Below are 24,862 nucleotides of genomic sequence, written 5' to 3'. Positions count from 1 at the left end.
CTGAAGACAAAAATGCTTACTAGAGCATAAATAAAGATTACCCAGAACCTGTAATAAGATAGAACTTATAGAAATAGCTAAGAATGGACAATAAGATTAAATTTATAAAACAAGATAACTGAATTTGAAGTATCAGTTTAAAACAGTATGATTTAATGCTTCACTATAGTAGTTATATCAGGTACAGAAACAAATCAGGTGAAAAAATTAATATTGAAGTTGAGTAATCAAAATAATAAAATAGTATTGACTATAACCGAATTCTAAAAGCAAAAAAATTAAAGCAATGTTTGCTTCAATTTTTTCTACATCTAATTAATTTTACGTAATTAATTAGATTCGATTAATATTGTACTGACTTATTGAAAGATTTTTTTTTTTTAAAGGAGGTAAATAAAACTTTTATCGTGATCAGATTAAGTTCAGAACGAAAAAAATACACAGCGCTTGTGATTTCGCACTGTATTGTGTAAATATATAGCACTGATTCCACACGAAGTATGCAGAAGCAGTTTCCGACTCAATATGCTCAAGTCTATTCAACATCTCGAAACGAAATAGTCTTTATCAGTACTGAAACATCGGTATTAGAGCCATATTCATTGGATGCGATTTTTTTCGCATGCGTATAAAATGCTCTGTTCTCATAAAAAAGCACAAAGCAAATTACTGCGCCAGCGATAGAGACCGAAGTTGGCAAATTTCCAAAAATAGCTTAATAAAGGGGAAAAAAATTCTCCCCTTTTTATCCAGTAACAGTTTGTGTTGGAGATTAACGGAGAATTACGAGCGCTTTCTCCTTCCGCGGTACGCTAGAAAAAAAAATATTTAAAACAATTCTGTAAGAAAAAAAGTTTGCAGAACCATTATTGCTTCTGCAGAATTTTTTTGTTTCTGAAGAAAATGATTTTTTTTGTTGGTAAAACAGCTTCTGTTTCTGCAGAATTTATTTTGAGAACTTTTGTTTGTGGCAAACCAAAAATTTTTATTTCCCAAATAAAAAAAATCTTTCTGCAAGAACTCAGTCGCTTTCTGCGACAATGTCGCTGTGTCGCCGTGTTTCTGCCACGGGGATTGAGCTTATCTCCTTTGCTAATATATTAAACTTTTTAGAGACATTGTCTCTTAAAAATGGGTTCTTGCAGTAAACGAAAGATAATTTTTTTTAATTTTAAAGCGTGGAAATTTGTTTTTATTTAAATTAGAAAAAATCAATATCAAATTTATTATCGGTATGAAAAGAAATTAAAATAATCGATCTGAAGTTTATGATCGGTATGGGAAAAAAATTAGATGCTCGTTTTACTAAAAGGTTTAATTCGTGTATTCTCTTAAAAAAAATGGAATGAAAGAGAGATTAAAATGACGAACCAAAATTTAAAGAATCACGTTATTTTAACTTAAGCAACAAAAAAAAAAGTTTTTCTCTCTCATAAAATGGGGTAAGTAACCTTATTTATTTGAAATCTGTAAGACAAAACAGCAACAAAAGAAAATAATAAATAAAAATTTTCAGTGAATTGAAAAAATTTTGTCCCTAACTTACAATAAATTATCAAGGTTTTGCTACAAATGAAATCTGTATGAAATGATACAAAAGTAGCAGCTGGAATAATTTCCATTTGCTGAAAAGAATACAAAAACATTTTTTCTATTGATAAAATTCCTTTATTATTCCGTGTCTATAAATGGAATCAAAATAATAAGCCTTCCATTTATTCATTCTACCGGAACTGGTGTATTGCAAATATAATAAGTCTTAGATGTTTCATTGTCGCAGATAGATAACGAAGCGAAAGTGCTTAATAGTTCATTATTTAGCTTCCGAATCGTGAAATGAATGATAAATAGGTTGATTAGAATTTTCCTCGGCTGTCAGTTTGACTGACAGAAAGCTGATTAAAAAATTCGAGACCAACAATGACAACAATCTGCAGCAATTAGGAAACTCAGTCGAGAGCAAATTGCAAAAGCCTACACCCTTAGACTCAAAATTTTTATTCAACATATGTTTTCCTTATTTTGTATGAAGTTAGGATAAGTGAAAATATTATATTCAGATTATATATTAGATATATATAAGTGAAAATATTATATTCAGGCCTTTTAATAGTTTATGGTTATGAAATACAGCATGAAACACCGGTGTCTTCTTATGCCTTAAAGGAAAAGTCTTCCAAACAATAAGTTCCTCAAATTTGTACTTATTTGCAGTTATTTAGATTTAGCTTATAGCTTACATCGAAGTGAAAATAATTTACCAAAAATTAAAACGAACCAGCATTTATTAGTTTAAATAGAGGTTACTATAAACTGAACATTTTTGCATTTTCTCAAATTAAGCTCGTTTTGTAAAAATTACCTAATTTTACCTATTTTACTTCCAACTCAGTATGATAATAAAACCATATTTTATTGCTAATTTTACCAAAAATCGTTACCTAGGCGTTAGGAAAAAATTACTGTTCTTTTTGGTATTCCTATAAAGCCAAAAAAAACACGATGAATGTCACCATATTCTGGTAGTTTTGACCATTTTTTTTTTATCAGAGCAGAGAAGGGCAGAATGAGAGACAATCTATATATTATATAAAGCGCTAATACGTACGTATGTATGTATCAATAAAACCGATGATATTTCTTTTCTCGCGCTGGCAACAGTTTTCATTTTTAATTGATTGGATTCGGCGCCCAAGAGCACATAGTGAGCAACCAGATAACAAAAACCAGAGTGAGCATTATCAGGTTGTTCAATTCAGATTCATGCACTAAAAACATGACAGTATTTAATTTAAACTCAATTAGGAATTAATTAATTAATTGAAGTGAGAATGCTTTAAAAGGCCGCTGTTGAATTGATATTTTTCTACTGGGAGCTACCTAAACGTCTAAAAAACGTTTAAGTGTTTGTATTGAATGCATTGAATTATTTTATATTTCGCGTTTATTTATGCATTGAATTTTCACGCTTTAAAATGCAGAATATTAGTGAAGCAATATCTGATAATTTATTTTGCTAATATGTTTCTTATTTAGCTAATGTTTTGATTTTTTCACCATGTACAATCTAAATAGCTAATATACTTTTTTAAAAGCCAATAAGAACATTGGTAGAATTCTTCTACATAAGTACAATACTATGTCTTTGATGATAAAATACTATGTCTTTGATGATAATATATTGTCTTTGTGCTAGAACATTGTGTTCATTAGCGAGCGAGCGCAGCGAGCCATGGTTCATGGCGTGAACCACATAGGATTGCGTAGCAATTCTCGAGGGTTGGCGAGCGTTAGCGAGCAGGGGGCGGAGCCTCCTAGTTATTATTTTATTTCTGTTAACAATGCAGATAAGTGAACACTATTCCCCCATCTTTTCTTCTTATAATCTTAAACTTTCGGGGTTATAAAGCAAACATGTAAGCGATCACCGGCCAAGTTATTTTCTTCCTAATTTTAAGAAAAAATTTTGTGATATTCTTAGGGAAACTGCACTTCAATAGAATGCCTCTTTTGTTGACCACATATATCTTCATGCACTGTTTCCCGTCTTGATAGCTTACTAATGAAATTAACATTCAGTGTTATCAATGAGGTAAAAAAAACTGCTGTTGTCCTTTATTTTATCTTTTAGTCCTTCTTACTGCTAATTTTAACATTAACTATCTGTATTTGCTTATAACTACAAGCTCGCTATAACGACAGTTCGACCAGATATTGCGAATTGTCGTTATAAAAGGACTGCACTTAGCTTTCAGTACAAATATATTAGAAAAAACGTGATATTTCGGTTGTATTCAATGTAATGTCAGAATATTCTTGCAAACATATAAAGAGAAAAATAAATATTGATCCTCATTTCAAGCAAGACAAAAAAATTACATGCTGAATATTTGACCAGTTGAATTAATGAAAAGTTTTAGAGATGCTTTACGTTCTAATGAAATATCTGTGGAGAATTTCGCGTGGATGATGACATTGATGCCATTCACCACAGAAATTTTTCTTAAATTTTTTCAATGAATATTTTTTCCTTTTCTTTAAATCTAGTCTTTTTTTAACGATGAAAATTAGAATTAGATATTAATTAACAGATTTCTTAAAATTTCTCAAAAGTTTGGCCAGAGGAAAGTCTGTTTCATCCTTACGATCAAACATAAACCTTTTCTCACAGCTATTTTTTAAACTAAATTATAAAAAGAAAATAAACATATCATTCAATAAAAAAAGTAAAAGTTTAAGAAGGTTTTTCTGTTGTTATCAGTTTCAATTATCATAGAAATTCAATTAAAACCTATTGAAGTTGTTAATGAAAGCGTTATGAAATCTAAATAAGTAATTTTACATCGAATCGCTAGTTCATCTTAAAATATTTGGAATTTAAAATTAGCAACATTTTATCAGAGTTTTAAAATTTATAGCTTGCAATTAAACCACCAAATATCCTGTTTCTTTCAAGACAAACATAAAGAGTTTACAGTTTACTGATTACAACGCGACTTGAATATACGTAAATTTTCGATACTTAAACAATCACATTTTCTAAAAGTCTTTTTGGTTTCGATCTCCCACCACATTTTCTGTACTATTCTTGCATCAACAAAAGGTCCTCTTTTTTTTGTATTAACGAAGCGATAGTGTTGCAGTTCGCCACGCTAATAGCTTTATCTACTTTTATTGAGATGAATTAAGAAGTTCTAATCTCAAGAAAGATTCGAATTCTGTTCTTGCGCTTCCTCCCATCCTTCTGATAAGTGTTAAGTTGTTGCTTAGAAGTGGAACTTCCAGTTAAGAAGCGTGACTCCTCCCACGTGTTTATTCTAGCGTTCCAAAATAAGATTTATCGTTAGTTCTTGTTTTCCTTTAATGAAAACCTGAGTTCAAAAGATTTGCTGTCCGGTGAGTGAAATGGAATTCAGTTCCTTATTTTTCCAAAATTTTACTTCGATTTTAATTATTAAAATTATAAAATGGCGTTATTTCTAACAATATAATTAATGAGAAACTAGTTTTCATTTTAACATTACAGGCGTTTTGAACCTAAGACTAGGAAACTCTGCTCGCAAACCCTCGTAATTGATTCGCATCCATCATTGATTATTTCTCCTGAAACGTTAATAGCTTCTCACATTCACACCAAAAAAAAAAAAAAAAAAACGAACATTTTGGCTTAAAAATATACAATAATTTTAGCTTACGTAAGAGCATTCTGATCAAAAAAAAAGCATTAAAAAAAAAGAGCATTCTGAAAAAAAAAAACCTAAGGAACAAATTGTGAGATTGAAAAAGAAGATAAAAAATGAAAAGGAGTTTCACTTGTTGAGGAGACTTATAACAATTCAAACAGGGAACGGTTTTATCTCTATTAACCCCTTAACGATCGGTTAGTTTTCAAGAAAACGGTCATAAAAATTCTATTGTTTTGGCTTTTGTATTTGTATTACGTATTTGATTAGTGCTGAAATCTAGTTTAAAATAAACTAAATATCTACAATTTCCTTAACAAATGTCCTGGTACTGCTATCTGGTGTGTAAAATGAGAAATAAAATTTTTCCCGGCCAAAAGAAATGAATTAGTTTTATTCTTATTGGCGCGTTACTACTGAACACTCCAGCCCGTCAATATCACGGGAGCGAGAAATACCGGGTGAAAACTCACCCCGTCATTTTCACGGGAGCGAGAAGGAAGGGTTTAATGGAGTTTTCTTTTACTTTATTTTCCGAAATTTTTCATATACAATGAATGAGATATACCATGGGCGGGGGTTGGGGCAGTAACGATAGTTTTTTACAATGATCAATCATATATATCATTTATTCCATATTTAAAAAGTAAGTTGTAAAAGTTTGTAAGAATTAAAGAATGATTTCAGACATATTTCTTTTATTTTTATTAATTTATCCGTGCAATGATTTAAGCTTAAATGTCCTTAAAAACTTCAGAACAGTAGGTAAACATATTAATGTTTATTGTAACCGACTTAGGATACGTTGGATGTTAGTTAAAAAAAAGTAAGTTTTTGCTAAACTTACTGCATTTTAACATTCAACAACCAATGTATTATTAAAAAAAATTTAATTCCATTTTTTTCTTACTTTGTTAGAGCGTTAGTTTTGTTTCATGTAAACTTTTCCTTCGCATCGAAATGTTAACTGCCATATTCTAAATTTTAATTTCTTAAAAATTTAAAAAGGTATAGTTAAATATTAAACAAGAAATGCCTTTAAAAATTTTGGTTTTGTGAGATGGGGCACTCGAGGAAGATACTATTTTTTTGCTATTTATAACAAATATAAAATCAGGGGTACAACTCACAACTTTATTTGCATGAAAATTAAAAAAGAGTTACCAAAAATTGCTGCTTTAGGAAAGATTTTTAGAAAATTAGGTTTATTCGGAAGGATGGGGATTGACGGTTAAAACCTCTTCTCAGGGGTTGGGGATAAATTAATGGGGAAGATGAAAAAAGTTACATGAGTGTTGCTGGAAGTGTTTAAATTGAGTAAAAATTTGAGAATGTAAGCAAAACATCGAAAATGGAAAAGACTCGAAAAGTTCGGATTTTGGGAAAAGAAAAATTATGGTTATTGGGGAGTTGTTTTCATTCTTAATATGAATTTTTGGAGAAATGGAATTATGGAAAATGTGAAAAGAGAATCGAATTTAATCAAATTAGGAATCAATAATGTGAAAGAATTATCATATATTTGTTTGTTTATGTGATAATAAATTTGTTTAAAAATGTGAATATTTTAAGAAAACATCATTAGTTTTCAAAAACTAATTTCAAACTCGCTTCCATACAAAACCTCTGTTCTTCTACATGAATACAAGTTACAAATTTTACTTTTAAAGCAATATCTTCTTAACTGCACGATCGATTTTTCTTATGAATTTCATGGTGGTTTATTAATATTTTTAAACACGTTTCCTACATCTAATCTACAAGAACAGTCAAAACGTTCTTGTAGATTTCTAATATTCACTCTTCTAGGAAGGTTTCAGTGAATGTAGAGCGAAAATAAAGTTAAAGAAGCTGAAAATCCTGGGATTAGATGGGAAAAAATTAACGGTTCACTGAGCTAAGAATTAGCCATCAAACATCTTTTTAGTCAGACAGCAATCAGCAAGGTATCTCACGTTTCGAGTGCTGCTATTTTAAGCACTTATCGCATGAGTGATATGACAGAATAAATGGATTTGTGCGCATCGCTGTTGTAATGATTCTTTGAAGAGTTGGTAATAACAGAATATATAAATGGTTGCATTTCTGTCTATCATCTCCTCAGTTCATTGTTTTAATGTTATTCAGTCATTGATTGTTTAGATATTATTAATTTAGAAGAGAAGCACTAGTTTTTCTTTTTCTTTTATTCGATAATAAAAAACTTGAAACCGTTAGCTCACTTATTAACATCTTTTTAAAATAAAAATTAATGAACAATAGAAGAAAACACAAAGATTGATGGTTGTCTTTTATAAATGCCTTTTTATTTTAATATACCGATAATGTTGTATCTGTTTTAATCAGCAAGTAATCATTTTCGATCTTATTTTATTTTGATACTAATTGTTTAAAATTATTTCAAAGATTTTTTCTTTTAAGCATTTGTATTTGCAAATAATTCATTCATAAACGAATAATTATATTTGTTAGAAAACGACTCAAATAAACACAGTAGTCCATCTCATTAAATAAATAAATTACCCCTCGAAAGGGTTCATTAAAAGAATAAACAATAAAAAACTACCGTATTGTAGCCGTAAATGCAAATTAAGTTTCAGATTACCATTGTTATGTGGTACAAAATTCTAACAGCCAATAATTAAATTAAATTTTTCATAAAGTTTCCGTTTTTAACATTTTCTAAAATAAACTACATCATAGAACAAGAAATGCTTTTTAGATGCTTAAGAAAGCGTCAATATTTAACAATAGTTACAGAAAATTTGACAACTCAAACGTTTTAACGGAGTAGATAAAATTACGTTTCTCAGTTTTTTAACATTGATAATTTTACAAATATTATATTTTGTTATGTTCATTGTTCTAAGTGTACAATATTTTACACATTAATGAAGAAAGAAATGTGTCGTTCGACTCGATTAGATAATGATGGAACGTTTGGAGTTAGATTTGAAAGCTGAATTTCCTTAATTCTTTTTATGATCTTCTACTTCGATTACACAATCAGAGAGAGAGAGTCCTTTGAGTTTACATAAATAGCTCAGAAACATCGACCAACTTAATGGAGTTAGCTTCTTTTATAAGGAAAACATATGCTCTAATAAGGTTTCGTATCAAATGTAAATCAACCATGCTGTTTCTGTGAACTTACGGTCTCTTCTCTCCTCTTTTGGTTTCATTTTTATAAGTCGTATTATTAATTTGAAAAATAAAACAAATTCTAAACAACTTGGAAAAAAACAAAAACACTTTATGGTTCAGTACTCAAGAAAGAAGAAAATAAAGCACAAAAATTTCGAAGCAATTCATGACTAATATTACACAACGTTTGTGTGATAGTATATTCATCTGCCAATTTTTAAATATTAGGTATTTTTTAAATTTTTGTATTTTTAGTAAAATTTCATCGCTGTTGTAAGAAGTGAAAATATTGCCGAAAAATCCTAAAACAATTCACAAACAATATTTTACTTAATATTTAGCCTTTAAGCGGTAATTTTTTTTTCATCAGACAAATTTTGAGAAATTTCTGAATGTACAAATTTTTTTTATATTTTTAAAAAATTAAAAATTCTACAGCTTTTGAGCAGAAAGAAGATGGTCCTTATATAACTCTTGAAAGGTAGTGTTTTTTTTTAATTATCGAAAACCTTTATTTACTCTATTCTAATGAATATTGTCATAAAGATCGAAAAATAAAATATTAAACTAAAAGACAGGATGGCAACGGTTTGAATTAACTGATGTACACTTATCTGAATTTTATTTTGCTCCAAATGAACAAAACACCATAGAATACACTTCATTTTAGTAGAATTATGTACAGATTTCGCCGGTCTCGCGTTTCCTCTCACTTAGTGAAAGTGAAAATAAATAAATAAATAAAATAAAAACTAGCTTTTTAGTATGACCCTGAAAATTGTGGACGAAAGGTGGATTCTTTATTGTGTTGCTCTTAATGAACTCTGTCCGTCGGGTATAAGGTTTTTTGACGAGAGTGACCATTGTTTTGATTTGCCTCTTCTCCCATTGGTGCCCTTCAAGGTTAAGCCCTTCGACCTTCTTTTAATTGTCTCAGGGACACCTGTAAAGTCAATAAAGAATAAAGAGCTTAACACTCCAATTCATTATTTCAGATGGATAGGATTTTTTTTTTTAAAGATAATATTTTGCAACGATAGTATAATTCTATATAAGTTGATTTTCAAATGGGCTATTATAATAAGGACAATAATAATTATAATTAATGTTATTGTAGATCAGTGAAGACTAATTAGAGTCTTCGAGATCATGGTAAAGGAAGAAAAAAATAGTTTTTAGATGCTAAGCTTAGATTAGAAGAACTAACTGGTTATAATGTCTAATCTACAGTACACTAAGTGTGATACTGCATACTGATTCGAATCACCATCTAGCAACTGATTCGAATCACTAAAGGGAATTAATTCTATCGATTCGAATCACTTTGATGATTCGTTTTGCTGAACTCTAATCTACAGTTTTACAGATCGCTGCGGTTCTGGGGGGGAGTTAAATCATAGCCACCAAGAGTATTTCTCGGTGGCTATGGTTAAATACGCTTTTAATAATTATTAAATCCCCATATCCAATATTATACATCTCCACATTTAATATTATCTCATTATTTAATCCCCAAAAATAAACTGAATTCTCAAATAAACTGAACACAAATTTACAAGTAGAATAAAAAAAAAAATTTATATTTTTTCGTTACGGCAATATAACATCGTTACCTAATCAGTGTACGAAGGTTGACCTGGTATTATCCGAAGATTTGGTTTGGCGCACAATCAGATGAGAGACTGAATTAAGAAATATGCTTTTGGTAAAGTTTGAAGCGTCTTTTCTAATTTCAATAAATGGATACAAAAAAAAGTGCAATTTTCCTCTAATTTTTAAAATTATATTAATTTAAAATATATTCATATATTTATTTCAAATTTTAGGAACTTCTTCATATTGGTGGAAAAATATTTAGTTAGATTTTCCTACTCAGTTTTTAAATTATAAAGAGGTATAAATATAATACAATCGCGATTATCACAAAACATACTTATAATAAATGCTTAATTTTCATTATTAGTGTTGATTACTTTGTTTTGAGTGAAAAAAAGGTAGAACAAAATAATACATATATAAAACAATGCGTAAATAAAATAAATGATATTTTATCTATTTCGTTTTTAACTTTTAGCTAAGATGCTTATGATAATCTCCTTCATCAGAATGTATAATTGTAGTTTTTGAATTGAAAACTAAAAGAATAAAAATTTCAAAATGTATGATCGTATTTAACAACCAATTTTTAAGTTTCAGTAGGTAATCTGGTGACAAATTCTCCGAAGTTCTTTAATAGTCTAATAAGATACTTTATAACACATTCTATTCAATTATGTGAAAATTATTTTATACTAATTTATTTAAAAAAAACTTTTTTTTTTCAAATGAAATTTATTCCGACGACTGATTAAAAATATTAGGCCCATTAATTGTGAACTGATTGTATAAAACTATAAAACAAAAATAAATTAAACTCATACTAAAAAACTTTGACAGAGTATCTATGAATTTATTATAGTTTTAAGACAAAAGAGTAATTTTTGAGATATCACTGAATAGTGATAATAATAAAATCATTTTGTAAAATTACACATAAATCAGCTAACAAAATGTAATTAATCAAAAAAATTTTTGTGTTTAAAAAAAAACTATGAAATATCGAAAAAATTCTGAAACTCTAAGAAAATTATTGGGGGGGGGGGGGGGGGGGGAGATACACGCACCCCTTTCATAATTTTTTCTGTAAAACTCCCGAATAATTTTTCTTACATCTATTTTTTTTATTTTTAATTTTGTTTTATTTGTTAGTTTTTATTTTCCACCTATCGCACAAATAGGTTAAGAATAAAAACTTGTAGCAGAATAAAATACATACAAGCAAAATTAGTTTCCATTATACAGGGTGTTTATAAAGTCCCGGAGCCCGGACCCATTTTGATGTTTAATAACTCATAAAATAATAACGATAGATTAAAATTAATGCTTTCAGGTCATCAATGTTCGACACGATCCTCCTGTAAACATTGTCCTTTATAAATCCCCAAAGAAAAAAGTCGACGTAAGTAATAGTTGCCAAAAACAAAAGAGAGAAAAATGCAATTAATAAGCAGACGATATTTAGAAAAATACAGATATTTAGACAGACGATATACAAAAGTAAAGATATTCAAACCTGAAAAGGTTTGAATATCTTTACTTTTGTAAAGATATTCAAACCTTATAAGTTATTCCATCAATAAGTTTGATTATATCTTCATTATTTTATGAGTTATTAAATATCAAAATGGGTCCGGGAATTTATAAACACTCTGTAGATTGCTTTTAAGTATAAGCTAGATCAGCGATACCCAAATGATGTTTCGTGGAGGTCTAGGGTTCCATGGAAGAATTAAAGGGGTTCTGGGAGTTAATACTTCTTATAGCTATAGTGATGATTTTTGAAACTTCTGATAATATTTAGATGCAACCTATAATTCATAATTTATTTAGTCCTTCGGTCGCATTTATGAAATTATTTCAAGCGAAATTCCAAAGAAATAGAAATAGCATTTTTTTAAAAAGAAAATATAATATTTCTACTAATAATACATTAAATAAATTATGAAAAGAGCGAGCATTTATAAAATATTGCTTTAGAATTTCCTATCTCACTTTTCAAATCTGAATAAAATAATTAAATGATTTAATAAAGAAATATGCTTTCTTAATAACCTTTTTCAACGTTTATAACAGTTTTAAGTTTTCATCTCGAACCATAATTCGACTTATTTTAATCATTTTTTGTTTATGTATATACACCAAAAACGAACTAGAATAGACTCATAATTAGACTAATAGATATAGTACAAATTTAATTGTTCGACATTCGAATGCAAATTTAATTGTTCGTCATAAAACTTAATTGAAGATTGTTATCGATAAAACGATAAAAAAAATTTTTCTCTAATTAAATATTTTAAAAATAGTTTTTTATTAACTATAACGTTCACCATTACTTTAATAAACTTTATTTATAAAGTTTATGAAGATTCCTTCGAAAGAAGGTTGATTATTTAGGGATCCGCAGCCGAAAAAAATTGCGAACCGCTGAGCTAGATTAATTTTCTATGATCTGTTTCAATATATTTACAAAATACTTATTTAATTCCAAGCCCTTAGTTTATCATTAAATCTAATGCCGCTAAATAAAAATAAATAAAACAGTTACTTAAATTGGCTGAACGTTTATCTTACTGTATCGCTTTAAATAAAACAGTAAAAAAAAAAGATAGAGGTCATCAGCTAATTGAAATTCGATGAACAACAAAGCGAAGCAATACTTATGAACTTTTTAAAAAGTTGAAGGTTGCTACAACCTGGACGACTGGAATACCAAACACTTTTTTTTTTATGATGATATTTATTTAGCAAGAAAGTAGTTCAGCTTCATGTAGGGCAAGCACGGTAAAAATACTCTCACTTTCTGTGCTTATTTCGAACTGTTAATGGTATAATTTTAAGACAAATAGCAAATTTCTTTATACCTTTTTTTTCTTCGAGCATCTGGATCTAAAAATGGATGATGAGTTTTTAGGTTTTCTTTGGATTATTATTTCCAAAGATTATTTTAGCTTAAAGAATTTTTATATTTTTTAGGCTGAATATATTAGCTGGAGATAATGATCACTTTGCTAGAACTTGCCCTGTCACTTGTAGTTGTGGCCATTATCCTATACCTAACTTGGGCCTTACTAGCGACTGATTGTGATTTAACTCTGACTTTAGTTGAAAAATATGGAAAGCCAATTTGTAAGTAATATTGTAATATTTTATCTAATAATCAAAGACAGTTTGAATTTCGTTGAAAATTTGTTTAAACGTACTATCTTCAAAATATCAAGTAATTTAAGTTAGAGCATAACGTTAAAGAAAAAAAAACTTACATAACAATCCAAACTATATAATTTATTTAAAAATTTAATAAACTGTTATTTTTCCCATTCATAAAAATAGTTAAACTAAATGTACAAATTAACATTAATTATCATAAAGATGGAAATAAAATTGATTAGAACAGCTTCTTTGAAGGATGGAATCGAAAGGCACTTCGAATTTCAGTTTTCCCCATAAATAAATTAGTTTGGTTGATTTTAATTTTAAATTCATAATACAATCTGTTGTAAAAGCTCCTTAAACTGCCATTGACTTCTGTTATAAATTATTACATTTTGAAAACATTATTTTTCAGCTAAAAATGTTAACGCGTGATGCCTATTATAAACATAGATTTTCGCTTTTGATTCTGAAAATATATAAAAAGTGCAATTTATATCTATGCTGGAAAGCACTTTGTGTACATAAATATTTATATTTGTACACAATTATTCGATTTGTACTTAATTACTCATTATTATTTGCAAGACGCAGTGTTTACAATAATGTATGAAGTTATAAGTTAATGGATTTTCCGTTCATTGATTTTTTTAAAATCTAGCTTAGTTAATTTGAAGTTAATAGATGTCACGCTATTACGCGGTTCTTTAGTTGGGTCAGTAATGTTTAAATGGTGCTATTTCTACAATAACGAATTTATTGTAATCCTTTTTCCGAAGGAGATATAATTAAGTCCTAAGTTTCAAAGACAAGTTTACAGCTTATAAAGTAAGAGTGATCAACAGATAGAATCTTAACTAACTTATAGTAACGGTTATTCGTTTTGTGCAGTTAAATAATAATAATAAATTTCTGCCCATTTGTAGTAAAATATGGAAATATTATGGTCATTAAGTTTACTTTTAAAATTAGAAAATTCAAAAACTTAACTGTGAAACTCGATATTTTCTAGTGAAAATTGTGTTGTGCTCCAAGTATATAGTTTTTTCATACACGAGTTTAAAATCATTCTGATAATTTTTTAAGAATCTCCGTAAATAATAAAAACTATGAATTTCAATACCTATGTTTTCTAGTATTGGAGAAATGTATGTATGCAGAAATGTGATTTTAATGAAATATTTTAAATTGTACGCAGTATTTACGAACTTTTCGACAAAAATGCGTATCATTTCCAGTATAAAAGAAAAACAGTATTATAAATACGTTGTAATATGTTTAATGCTATTCTATTTTTGATAACATTTCTAATTCAATTTTAGCCTCATTTTCGGGACGAGTAGTATGGGTGACTGGAGCATCTACTGGCTTAGGTGAAGCAATGGCATATGAACTTGCTGCCGTGGGAACAAAACTGATTTTGACTGCAAGAAGTACTGACTTACTTCAAAAGGTGAAAGAGGAATGTTTAAGTATGTTTTCCTTAGCACTATTCTATAAACAGTTGCTATTAAAAAAAAAAAATTTAAATCGAAATTGCAATACTCATTTTAACTATATTTTATCTTTCTTTTGCAATACACAAGTTGTTTGTTACCTTTAAATATATATAGTAAAGCATGTTCGAAAAGTCCTTTGAGGAGTCAGGTGTTCATAAAAGTTAGCGCTTAACAATTTTATGATCAATGGCATGGTCAAAGTTTCGCACAGGCCAACTTCACCTTTTAGGCAAAATGGCACCCATCGATCTGAAGCTGGGTGAATTTCAAGCCATCGCAGGAGATCGAACCCCAGTCAATAACAATGACAGTTCAGTGTTTTAAGCACAGAACATGAAAAACTGCTAATTTCTCATGTTTTAGGTATTATTTTAATCATTATCCAAAGCTACTTGTTCTTCTCCCCTGGTAAGTTGCTTTGAGTATTTTTGACTTATTTGCCTAATTGCAGATTCATCATACTACATACAGCGCAAATTTTCGTTTCGGAATTAGCCAGAAAGTTGAATTATATAAATACCTTATTAAAATAGTGGGCCATCTCTTAGTTCATTTTGAGATGCCTCAAAGTCTTGTGGTTGTATTTGCTATCCCCATCTTTGTTGTGCACTCTGTGTGTTAATAATGCAGATAGCCCAATACTCAAAGAGGAATACGTCACTTATTGTTAGGGTTTAATGAAAACTTTCACAGCATTAATTATAATTAAAATGTTCAATTATATTACGTGTATTAGTTATTCTGCATCCTTTAATTATTACATTATAAGATTTATTTACGTTTTAAGCTTTATGATGTAATCAAAACAAACTATGTCGGATAAGATAGACTGCATTGACACGGACCGAATTTCTAATAATGGTGGGCTGGTTTTGGGTAGCAGTTTGGATACCCTTGACTTAAAGTATACGACTAAATAATCTTTTTTTTTTCCTAGGAAGATCAGAAGGAAAATTGTTTGATCATGATATTCTAGTCCTCCCTTTCGATTTATCAAACTTCGAATGCCATAAGCAAAATGTTCAAAGAGCGGTGGATCATTTTGAAAGGGTATGTTTTTGTGTTATATATCACACTGGTATAAGTAAATTGCAATGTATGTTTGGTTCAACAGTTAATGTAGCTCATATTTATTTTTGTAATAACAATCGAACTTAACATGAATGTTATTTTTATTTTGTCTTTTAGATTGATGTTCTAATCAATAATGCTGCACGTTATTCAGTAGGAGCCATTACTGAAACAGATATTTCAGTAGACAAAGCAATATTTGAAGTAAATTTTTTTGGCACATTATCTCTGACTAAAACAGTGATTAAACAGTTTTTGCAACAAGGTTATGGTCACATAGTAGTTGTTTCTAGCATCGCTGGCAAGTTCGGTGAGCACACATTATATTTCTTTCATAATAATATTGAATATTATCTTTTTATAATGTATGTCATTTAAATTTGCATTCTTCGCAAATGTTTTAAAGGAATTCCTTCCACTGGGTCTTATTCTGCCACGAAACATGCTCTACACGTAAGTTGTATTTTTTTCTCCATAAAAGATAGACATTAGAGGCTTTTAATTATAAATTTCTACTTGATATGAAAGTGCTTCAATAATGCAAAATAGCGTTTGCTGCGAAAATTTTTAAGAAAATTCTCCCAAATTTCTAACCTTTCTGAAACTACACGTGGCTTATAAAAAATTATTATTATTATTCTTTTTTAATTTGAATAAAATGAAGATATTTTTTCTCTCCTCAAATAATAACTGGAAAAAATAGGAGAGGAGAAGATTGGCCTAGGACAATGGTTCCCAAAAGGTGTTCTGTTGTACCTTTGAGTTCCGTGGGAGGTCAGAAGGGTTCCGTGAATTAAGACTTATTTCTTTAACCGGTAAATGATTGTTGAAACCTGCAATTATACTAAAATACAATCAGTAATGCATGAGGGACCGTTCAAAAAGTACGTACACAAAAATGGAGAAATTTTAAACCCCTCCTCCCCCTTCGTACGTTACCGTACATGAGGTCGTACCCCCCCCCCCTAGAGTACGTACATTTTATTAGTCTACCCCCTTTTTGATGAAAATTAAAATAATTATGTTTTTAATAAAATTAAATATTTATTTAAAATAATTTATTCATTTAAATTATTTAAACAATAACACCCAACGGGGAAATACCACCAATCGGGGAAAGTTCGGTGTTTGCAATTTTTTATTTTGCGAGACAACTTTTTTTGAGAACTGATTTACTCATTCTAACAAGTGGTCGCCGTGTGAAAAAAAAATATACAAGAACAAACATATGTATAATACGTGCGTAGGAAAAAGTCAAATTTAAATTTGTTGTATGCTTATAATGTACGTACTTTGTATAATAACTCCCCCCCTCCTCATCGTACAAAATAACAAATCCCCTCCCCCCCTTTCGTGATGTACGTACTTTTGGAACGGCCCCTGATCTATTTAATGTTTCGATGGATTACATGAAATAATGTAAGTAAAATGTCAATGAAATAGCAAAATTTAACGATTTTTTTTCAATAATAATAATATATTAAATAAATTATGAAAAGTATACGCTTTTATAAAAAAATTCCTTCAGTATTTTTCAGTAAAATTTTACTTAAAAAAATAAATAAAAAAAGTCACATTTAAGAATATATATATACACCGATGAGCCATTACATTATGACCACCCTGCTTATAACATGTAGGACCACCTTTAGCCCTCAAAACTGCTAGCACACGCCGTGGCATTGATTCCACAAGGTGCTGATAGGTAGTCTGAGGTATCTGGTACCAAGCGCTCACCAACTGGTCCTGCAATTCCCTTACATTGCGTGGCAGCACGAATTTGGTTTTCCAAGTAGGACAACAAATGCTCTATTGAAGGTCAGGTGAATTTGGGGGCCAAGACATGACTTGAAAGTCACTGGAATATTCCTCGAAACAATCCAAGACGATTCGACCCCTATGACATGGCGCATTGGTAAACACCATCCCCCGCAGGAAAAACTGTTGCCATGAATGGATGAACCTGGTCTGCAACTGTGTTCAAGTAGCTTACAGACGTCAGGGATTGTTCTATGAGGATTATGGGTCCTAATGTGCCCCATGAAAACATTGTTCCCGGGCGAGAAACCATGAGAACCTGGGCAAGCCCATTGTTATAGATGGAGGGTGGTAATAATGTAATGGTTCTTCGGTGTATATTGATAACCATTCTCAGCGTTTCAACAGTTCTTTTTTTGAAAATCATCATTCAGCTTATTATATTTAGTATCAGTCTATTCATAAAAGCTCATATTAAAATACAACTCCAGAACTGGGAATTTAACTGTCTGACAAAAACCAAATTTTAATACTCTTAGTGATAAAAATATTTCGTATATAAATATATTTAAAAAAAAAATTGGGAACCGCTGTCCTAGGAGACTCAGGGTCACAGTCTACAACATTTAAAGTCGTATAGGTTCTGAGCCCCAAAGCCTCTGCAGAACTTAAGTAAGAGCTTAGTAGTTAAACCAAAAAAAAAAAATGGTAGCTTAAAATTTTATAAATGGTGAATTTTAAATGTTTTAATTTACTTTATTTTCTATTTAGTATCACTTTTAGAAAAAAATACTATATTAAGACAATTCTACGTCAGAGAGACAATAAAATATTCTTATTTTACTCATTTACAAAACATTTTTTAACAAGTATGAATTAATTTTATGTATCACGAGCAGGACTTACATGAAAGATCGTATATCATGATATCCTGGCAAATTTGAAGCAAAGACAAACTTGAGATTTTTCTAATTAGGTTTTGTTGCCTGATACTATAAACTGATTACGACTATATTTGATATTTTCCTTCCTAACATTTTGTTCTTTTAGCGTGATTAAATTACTAAAATTATTATACGTGATTAATAATCACAAAAAGTAGTTGAATTTAAAAGATCTTGGAGGAACCTTTAAAAATAGAGCTTATGAAGAAACAACTTTTTCCACATGAAATTAACTTAACAAAATGAAATCAAAATCAATTTTAAAATTCCTGGTAACGAACGTAATATTTTTGAGTCGCTGTGAAAATAGGATGTCTCACAACCTTGCTACTTTAAGGTTAAGTTGATAACACACAAGCCGTTTACACAATTGAATAAATTAGCATTCATAGTAAAGAGCAATTACAAAAACCACAGGGGCGAAATTGTGTGTAGTCCTGTGCTATCGGAAAAATCCTCATAACTATACATAGAAAATTTTGATAAAGATCTGATATTGTTTCAGATTTGATAGGACGTTTTTCAGCTAATACTGCGCCCATGCTGCATTTTTATTTGTATAAACTTTAGTAATTAATGAATTAAAAATAAGCATAAAATGAATTAAAAAATACGCATAAAATGAATTAAAAAATACGCATAAAATGATTTAAAAAATAAGCATACTAGAGGGCACGAATAGAATAAAAAAATCATTATTTTAATCAATACAAGTAAAGGAAGGAATAAAATCATCTGCAAAAACTTTACTTATGGAAGAATCATAAAAACCTGAAGAAGTTAACAAAATTCAAATGTATTCCAATATCACTGGACAGATAAGCTAGTTTTCAATGATTTTAAACCCTCTTTTGTTTTTCCTCGACATAAGTGCTATTTGGTTATCGTTTTTGTTCGTTCACTTAAATATTCATTAGCGACTCCTAAAGCAAAAACTTTTTTTAACAAAGAGAAAAAAGAATGGTAATAAGAGAGTATTTATATATATGTTACTTTTGCGTCTGAATTTAACTCTGGATCTGGACGTTATAAACAAACTGTGCAAAATATAAATAAATACAGTAACAGTGCCATTTCTCCTCACAAAAAAAAAAAAAAAAAACGGCAATAATTTCGATACTTAACACTGAATTACTTAGTCAAAGAAACGAAATCAAACGGAACGGAGACTGACACAAAAACGAATGAGCTAAAAAATAGAACAAAGTAAGATCATTCGGACGTTTTGGTGTAGTGGAGAGAGCGTATTTACATGTAGAAAATAAACTACACGAGAGGGACTGTTGTAATTTTTCTTAACAAAAAGCCAAGTTACAATTCATAACGATAAATAGATAATTTGTAAAACAAACTGTATTACTTAATATATTTCCTGTAACATTGAGGCAATATTGCGCACGCAGAATCGAAACTTAATAAAAAAAAAAAGGATACATATATTTTTTCTAAACTGTTTTACCTCTGAATGATGTGGCAAAAACATGGGGAGGGGAAAGACTTGAAATTTCATACATTTTCATTGTGTTCATTTATCAGTTCAAAATGATTCTAGGGATTCTTTGACACTTTGCGAATGGAAGTCCAAAGATATGGCATAACAGTAACTACAGTGGTCCCAGGAATATTCAGTTCGAACATATTTGAAAAAACTATTACAACTCAAACAGAAAAGGTAAAAAAATAAATAAATAATAATAATAATAAAAAAACATTTACTGAAACTGATATTCACCAGTACGTTTTGAACACATTATTTTAAATATTTAACAGGTACTGGAGAAGGAATACCATCATTATGAATGCGAAAATATGACTTCAGAAAGATGCGCACATCTAGCTTTAGTAGCAGCCGCTAATCGGCTATATGAATCTTGGATAGCATTCCAACCGTTTTTATTCATGTTGTGGGGAGCACAATATACTCCAAACTTCTATAAGTAGTAAGTATGATTTTCATACAGGTCCCTTGATGTGTAAATATATTATTGCTAAAGAAAAGTAATCAGCAATTTCCACTGATAGTCTAAGTAATATGCGGATGAAATATGATGAATCTGTTAAAGAACTGAAAATTGTTTCATTTCTCAAATTTCCAGGGCAATCTGCAAATTAACTAGATCATTTGTACATTGATAATAAAGCACTTGTTGATCTGCACATTACCTACTTGGCACTCGTTAAAGTGGAAGTAAGATTTTTGTTGGATCAACACCGCAACGTTTTAATATTCTGAAATTAACAGAAATTTATTTATTTGTTTTTCGTTAGTTAATACAACCAACAAATTAGTTGATATTACCAATGTTCTATCGATTAAAAAAAATACAATACAAAGGATAAAAAAGTTTCAAATATTATTATAATTAAGGACTTTTGAAATTTAACTATGTGAAAGTTCCTTATGTGCCCTAAAATGCGGAAAACTCTAGATTCTGCACTTAAACGGATCACCGGTTGACATACCACATTTACGGTTTTTGAGATTTACTGAGAACATAAACACTTAAAACAACTTAGTTAAAATAAGTATATATTTTCATTTCAGTTCAATCACAATCAAGCCAACAAAACATCTATAAGTTTTGAAGTCCAATACTATAATTACTTGTGGGATTGCAGTGGGACTGAATAAAGAATATGACATTTAAATTATGTCCGTATCTTAACATTTAAGTTCGGTGGAATAGACTACTACTATGTCAACATAATGTCGTATGTGTGTTATCTTTATCAAAGTAATGGGCAAAATGTTTATAAAGATTTAATAAAAACACTTTATATCTAAGATTGATACATTTTAGAACAAAAAAAAGCAACATTTTTGGAATCAAAGAGCTATTTTTTCTCCTGATGAGATAAATAAATTTTTTTAAGAGCCAAATATAAGCGTATATCGATAATATTTGGGTTTGGATAAAATTAACTGATGTTAAACAAGTATTTGTTGTGAAACTATAACATTTTTTTTTTTTACGTAGAAAGGAAACTTATAATAATTCAATGTATTAAAGTGAACAGATAAATATTATTTTATACCTAATTAAACTAAATCTAACAGTAAAAATCCTAATTTAGCAAGTCTTATAGCTTTGCTTAAAATGAAAATTAAAAGAAACGCAAATGTCTACGATTTCCGGAATTAAGTAGAAGCAATACATATATACTTGATGTAACTTTTGAAGCTTTCTCCGTTAAACGCATACTTTAATTTGTTTTCAATAACAGTAATAAGGTGTAAATTCATAATTGTTAACAGTAATAACCAGATCTAAAAATGGACAATATGTCCAAAAGTATATATTTTTACATCTTAATCTTAAAAATCAGAAATACAGTTCCTTGTTTCAAATGCGATTTCAGTCTTTCTACGTTTTGAAAGATCATAATAAATACTAAAAAAAAAAAAAAAATACTCAAGGGGGAAAAAAATTGCGTTCCATTTGATATTAAATTGATACTTATTTCCTCAATTTAAATATAATTTACTCTTAACTAACCTTTAGTACGACAGCGAGTTCAAATCGCTGAGAAACATTACTTCGCAATAGATTTTTTCTTATATATAACAGGGTTTTAAATATAAACACAGAAATTTCATTTCAGCATAATGAGTGTCCTCTACACCAAAAAGAGATTGGGAGAGCTATATGAAGGGAAGTGGCCAAGAGACCTTCCAGTATGGAGACCACTAACCAAAAAAGAAAACGTAATTCGGTAACTGAAGAATCTCATACAATGTGATAAATCTTATGAGAACTTTTTCATTTCAATTTTGTTTCGAACTTTTAACATGCTTTAGAAATTAACATTGTATAAAATGAAGGATCAAATTTCAACATGTTTAATCTGTAGAAATGCACGAGGGAAAGTGGCTAAGAGACCTTCCAGTATGGGGACCACTAACCAAGAAAAAAAATGTAATTCGGTAACTGAAGAATTATATGAAATGTGATAAATCATATGAGAACTTTTTATTTCAATTTTGTTTCTAAGTTTAATAATCTTGATATGCTCTGGAGATTAACATTGTATAAAATGAGGGATCAAATTTCAACACGTTTAATTTTTGGAAATGTATTCCAGTTGACAACAAAGATTGTTTGAGTAGATGACAAGCATTGATTTGCAAAATATTTTCTTTTTCTCCTTACTATTTCTTACATAAGACAAGATTCAATATTATTTGAAATTCATTTGGTGTTCGAATTTCCTTAATTTGTTCGTAAGTTGTATTTGAAAGTGGACAAACTCACATTTTTTAAGGTTACAAGTAATGCTATTAAAAAAGTGATAGTTTAGGATGAGAATGACCATTATCAGTATTTACTATAGTAATAGCATTCATTACTGAAAATGTTTTAGAGGCAGGATATTTTTAAAAGTTAAGTACATTAGGAAAAAAAAAAGGTGCGTCTTATGGATGGCTAAAAGATGTGAAGGGAAAAACATACTTATATTGTAAATTTTTATGACCCTATTATTATACTACGAAATACAAATTATATTAAGATAAAAATTATTTAATACAACGACCTTAAAATAAGATACACAATTTTGATACATGGTTTAACCTTACGATGATACACTTACTATGTACAATTAGAAAGACTTTTTGCTCCATCTAATGAACAATGTCCGATTTATCATAAGGCCTGACAGGCCCAGGCCTCCTTAAATGTTGCAAATGATTTCTTCGTGCTTCTTCTTAAGAATTATCTATTAGAATTAAGAGTAAATAAAAATTGAAATAAATATATGCTCAAATTTACTAATATATCGTAATTTACTTATGTTATTAATAATTTAAAAACACTTCATAACTAAACGACATGCAAATTTGGTTTAATATAACGACCACAGGACTCCTAACAGTTCTGTGTCTGGCGTCCATGTAGGACAGGACCTGAAAGTAAAATCGATGTTTTAATATGAATAATGTCATCTTAAAATTTTAGATGAAACTCTGATTGTTTTTGTACACATTGTTTCCACGTTATGTAATTGTATTGCAGACGCATAAATTTCAGATTTAAAAAAGAAAAATGCATTATTTTGCTCTTAGAATAATCCCTATATTAATTACATGCTTACAAGCAGCATGATATTAGGACGAAATATCATAGGTATCAAAAATTATAATAAAAAAATTAAATAATGTGTGAGACCAAGTTATTCATCTTGAAATCATTTGTAAACATATTTCAAAATTAGCCATTAAAGGTTCGAACAAAAAATTATTATAAAGTTTATGCTATTAAGCAGTTTAAATGCAATACATGCTGAGATACTTCATGAATGTAAAATTGAAACGTTAAAATACTTTTTTTAATGGATAGTCTAAAATTGAAAAAAAAAAAAAAAAAAAAAAGTATTAGAATATTTGTTTGCAGACTTAGCTTTTTACAAGAAATAAAATTTAAACTGCAACAAAAATATCTTAACGTCTAAGTTAGAATCCTTAATAAATAAAAAGATGTTTATTTACAAATTTTTGAAAATGAAGCTATACATTTAAAGCATAACTCGCTAGTTTAAAGCTCTGTTGTATTAAATATTTTTAAATAGAGAATATTTTGTTTATATACGTTTCTTTTTAATCTGTGTACTCATTTCTTACTATGCCCCATGTTTATGTAAGTGCTGTAAAATGACATTAAAAAATGTAACAAAACATTAAAAGATGTTCTTTTAATCATTACTAAATAACATAGCATGTGCACTGCTGAGCAGGTGATGTATAGTTGGGTGCAAAGTTATTTCACACTTATATAAGTTATAGGATTGATATCTTAACAAAATTATTTAATTTCAATTTTATTTTTCTCATTTATAAGTTACATATAGTTGCTATTTAAGTGATCATTATAGTAAAAAATTTATTTGCTTATAAAGTTAAAACTTCTTTAGAATGTAAATTTAAAATTATTTTTAGAAAACAATAAAATGCTATGTGTCCAACAGTTCGTATATTATTTTCCTGTTAACAAAAAAACCAAAATGTTTTCCACACATAAAAGAAAAACATTTACTCATGAGATGATTTGATCATGAGATCAAGAAAAACATGAGATGATTTGAAGGTTTGGTCCAAAACAATTCTAAGCTTCCCCCTTATATGATGATGTAATTTTTTTGGCCAATCAGAGCTTAACTTTTTCCTATGTGGAGCTATTGGTATGCACTTGAAATCAAAATTTTGTAGTTTATTTCAAAGTTGCTGGTATGAACGTTAACGAACATATAAAATATTAAAGAACAGAAAATCGTAAAAAAATTAAACAAGCACTATGTGGGAAAACGAAAACATTGACAACTTAGCACAATAAAAGAAATGTCTTAAGTCTTACCGAATTTATTTTAACAATTTTTTCATTGATTATTTGTGCATGATTTAATGAAAAACTTAAGGATTTCATTTTCACTTGAATAAATAGGTCATTGAATTTTCAACAGAGAGAGGCCATATTGCTGTCACAAAAAATATCTATGAGCTAACTATAAACAAAGATAT

The 24,862-nt window shown here is 29.1% G+C and overlaps 1 protein-coding gene and 1 long non-coding RNA gene across 3 annotated transcripts; one reads left to right on the top strand and one right to left on the bottom strand.

Moving 5' to 3' along the window:
• The first annotated feature begins 4,746 nt into the window (after positions 1 to 4,746).
• LOC107443194 (dehydrogenase/reductase SDR family member 7) lies at positions 4,747 to 24,030 on the top strand. Of its 2 annotated transcripts, none has more exons than XM_016056984.3 (9): positions 4,747 to 4,896; positions 12,903 to 13,055; positions 14,402 to 14,551; positions 15,516 to 15,628; positions 15,767 to 15,959; positions 16,056 to 16,102; positions 19,904 to 20,023; positions 20,122 to 20,291; positions 21,955 to 24,030. In XM_016056984.3, the coding sequence occupies exons 2-9, from the start codon at positions 12,926 to 12,928 to the stop codon at positions 22,067 to 22,069; spliced, it is 1,038 nt and encodes a 345-aa protein (XP_015912470.1). In that variant the 5' UTR covers positions 4,747 to 4,896; positions 12,903 to 12,925; the 3' UTR covers positions 22,070 to 24,030. The 2 variants fall into 2 exon arrangements, with proteins under 2 accessions (XP_015912470.1, XP_015912471.1); XM_016056985.5 differs by lacking the exon at positions 4,747 to 4,896 and adding an exon at positions 12,600 to 12,710 and having other exon boundaries at positions 21,955 to 22,331.
• LOC139425359 (uncharacterized) lies at positions 22,865 to 24,826 on the bottom strand. The gene is made up of 2 exons (XR_011636580.1): positions 24,699 to 24,826; positions 22,865 to 23,067 (listed from the first exon to the last, which is right to left on the bottom strand). It is a non-coding gene; the product is annotated as an uncharacterized LOC139425359 (long non-coding RNA).
• Between the last annotated feature and the right edge of the window lie 36 nt (positions 24,827 to 24,862).

Source organism: Parasteatoda tepidariorum, chromosome 1 (assembly GCF_982258835.1).
Source record: "Parasteatoda tepidariorum strain Cologne lab strain chromosome 1, Ptep-v5.0, whole genome shotgun sequence".
NCBI lineage: Eukaryota > Metazoa > Arthropoda > Arachnida > Araneae > Theridiidae > Parasteatoda > Parasteatoda tepidariorum.
Note: the sequence above shows the minus strand (reverse complement) of the source record. Positions and strands in the feature narration are given on the sequence as shown.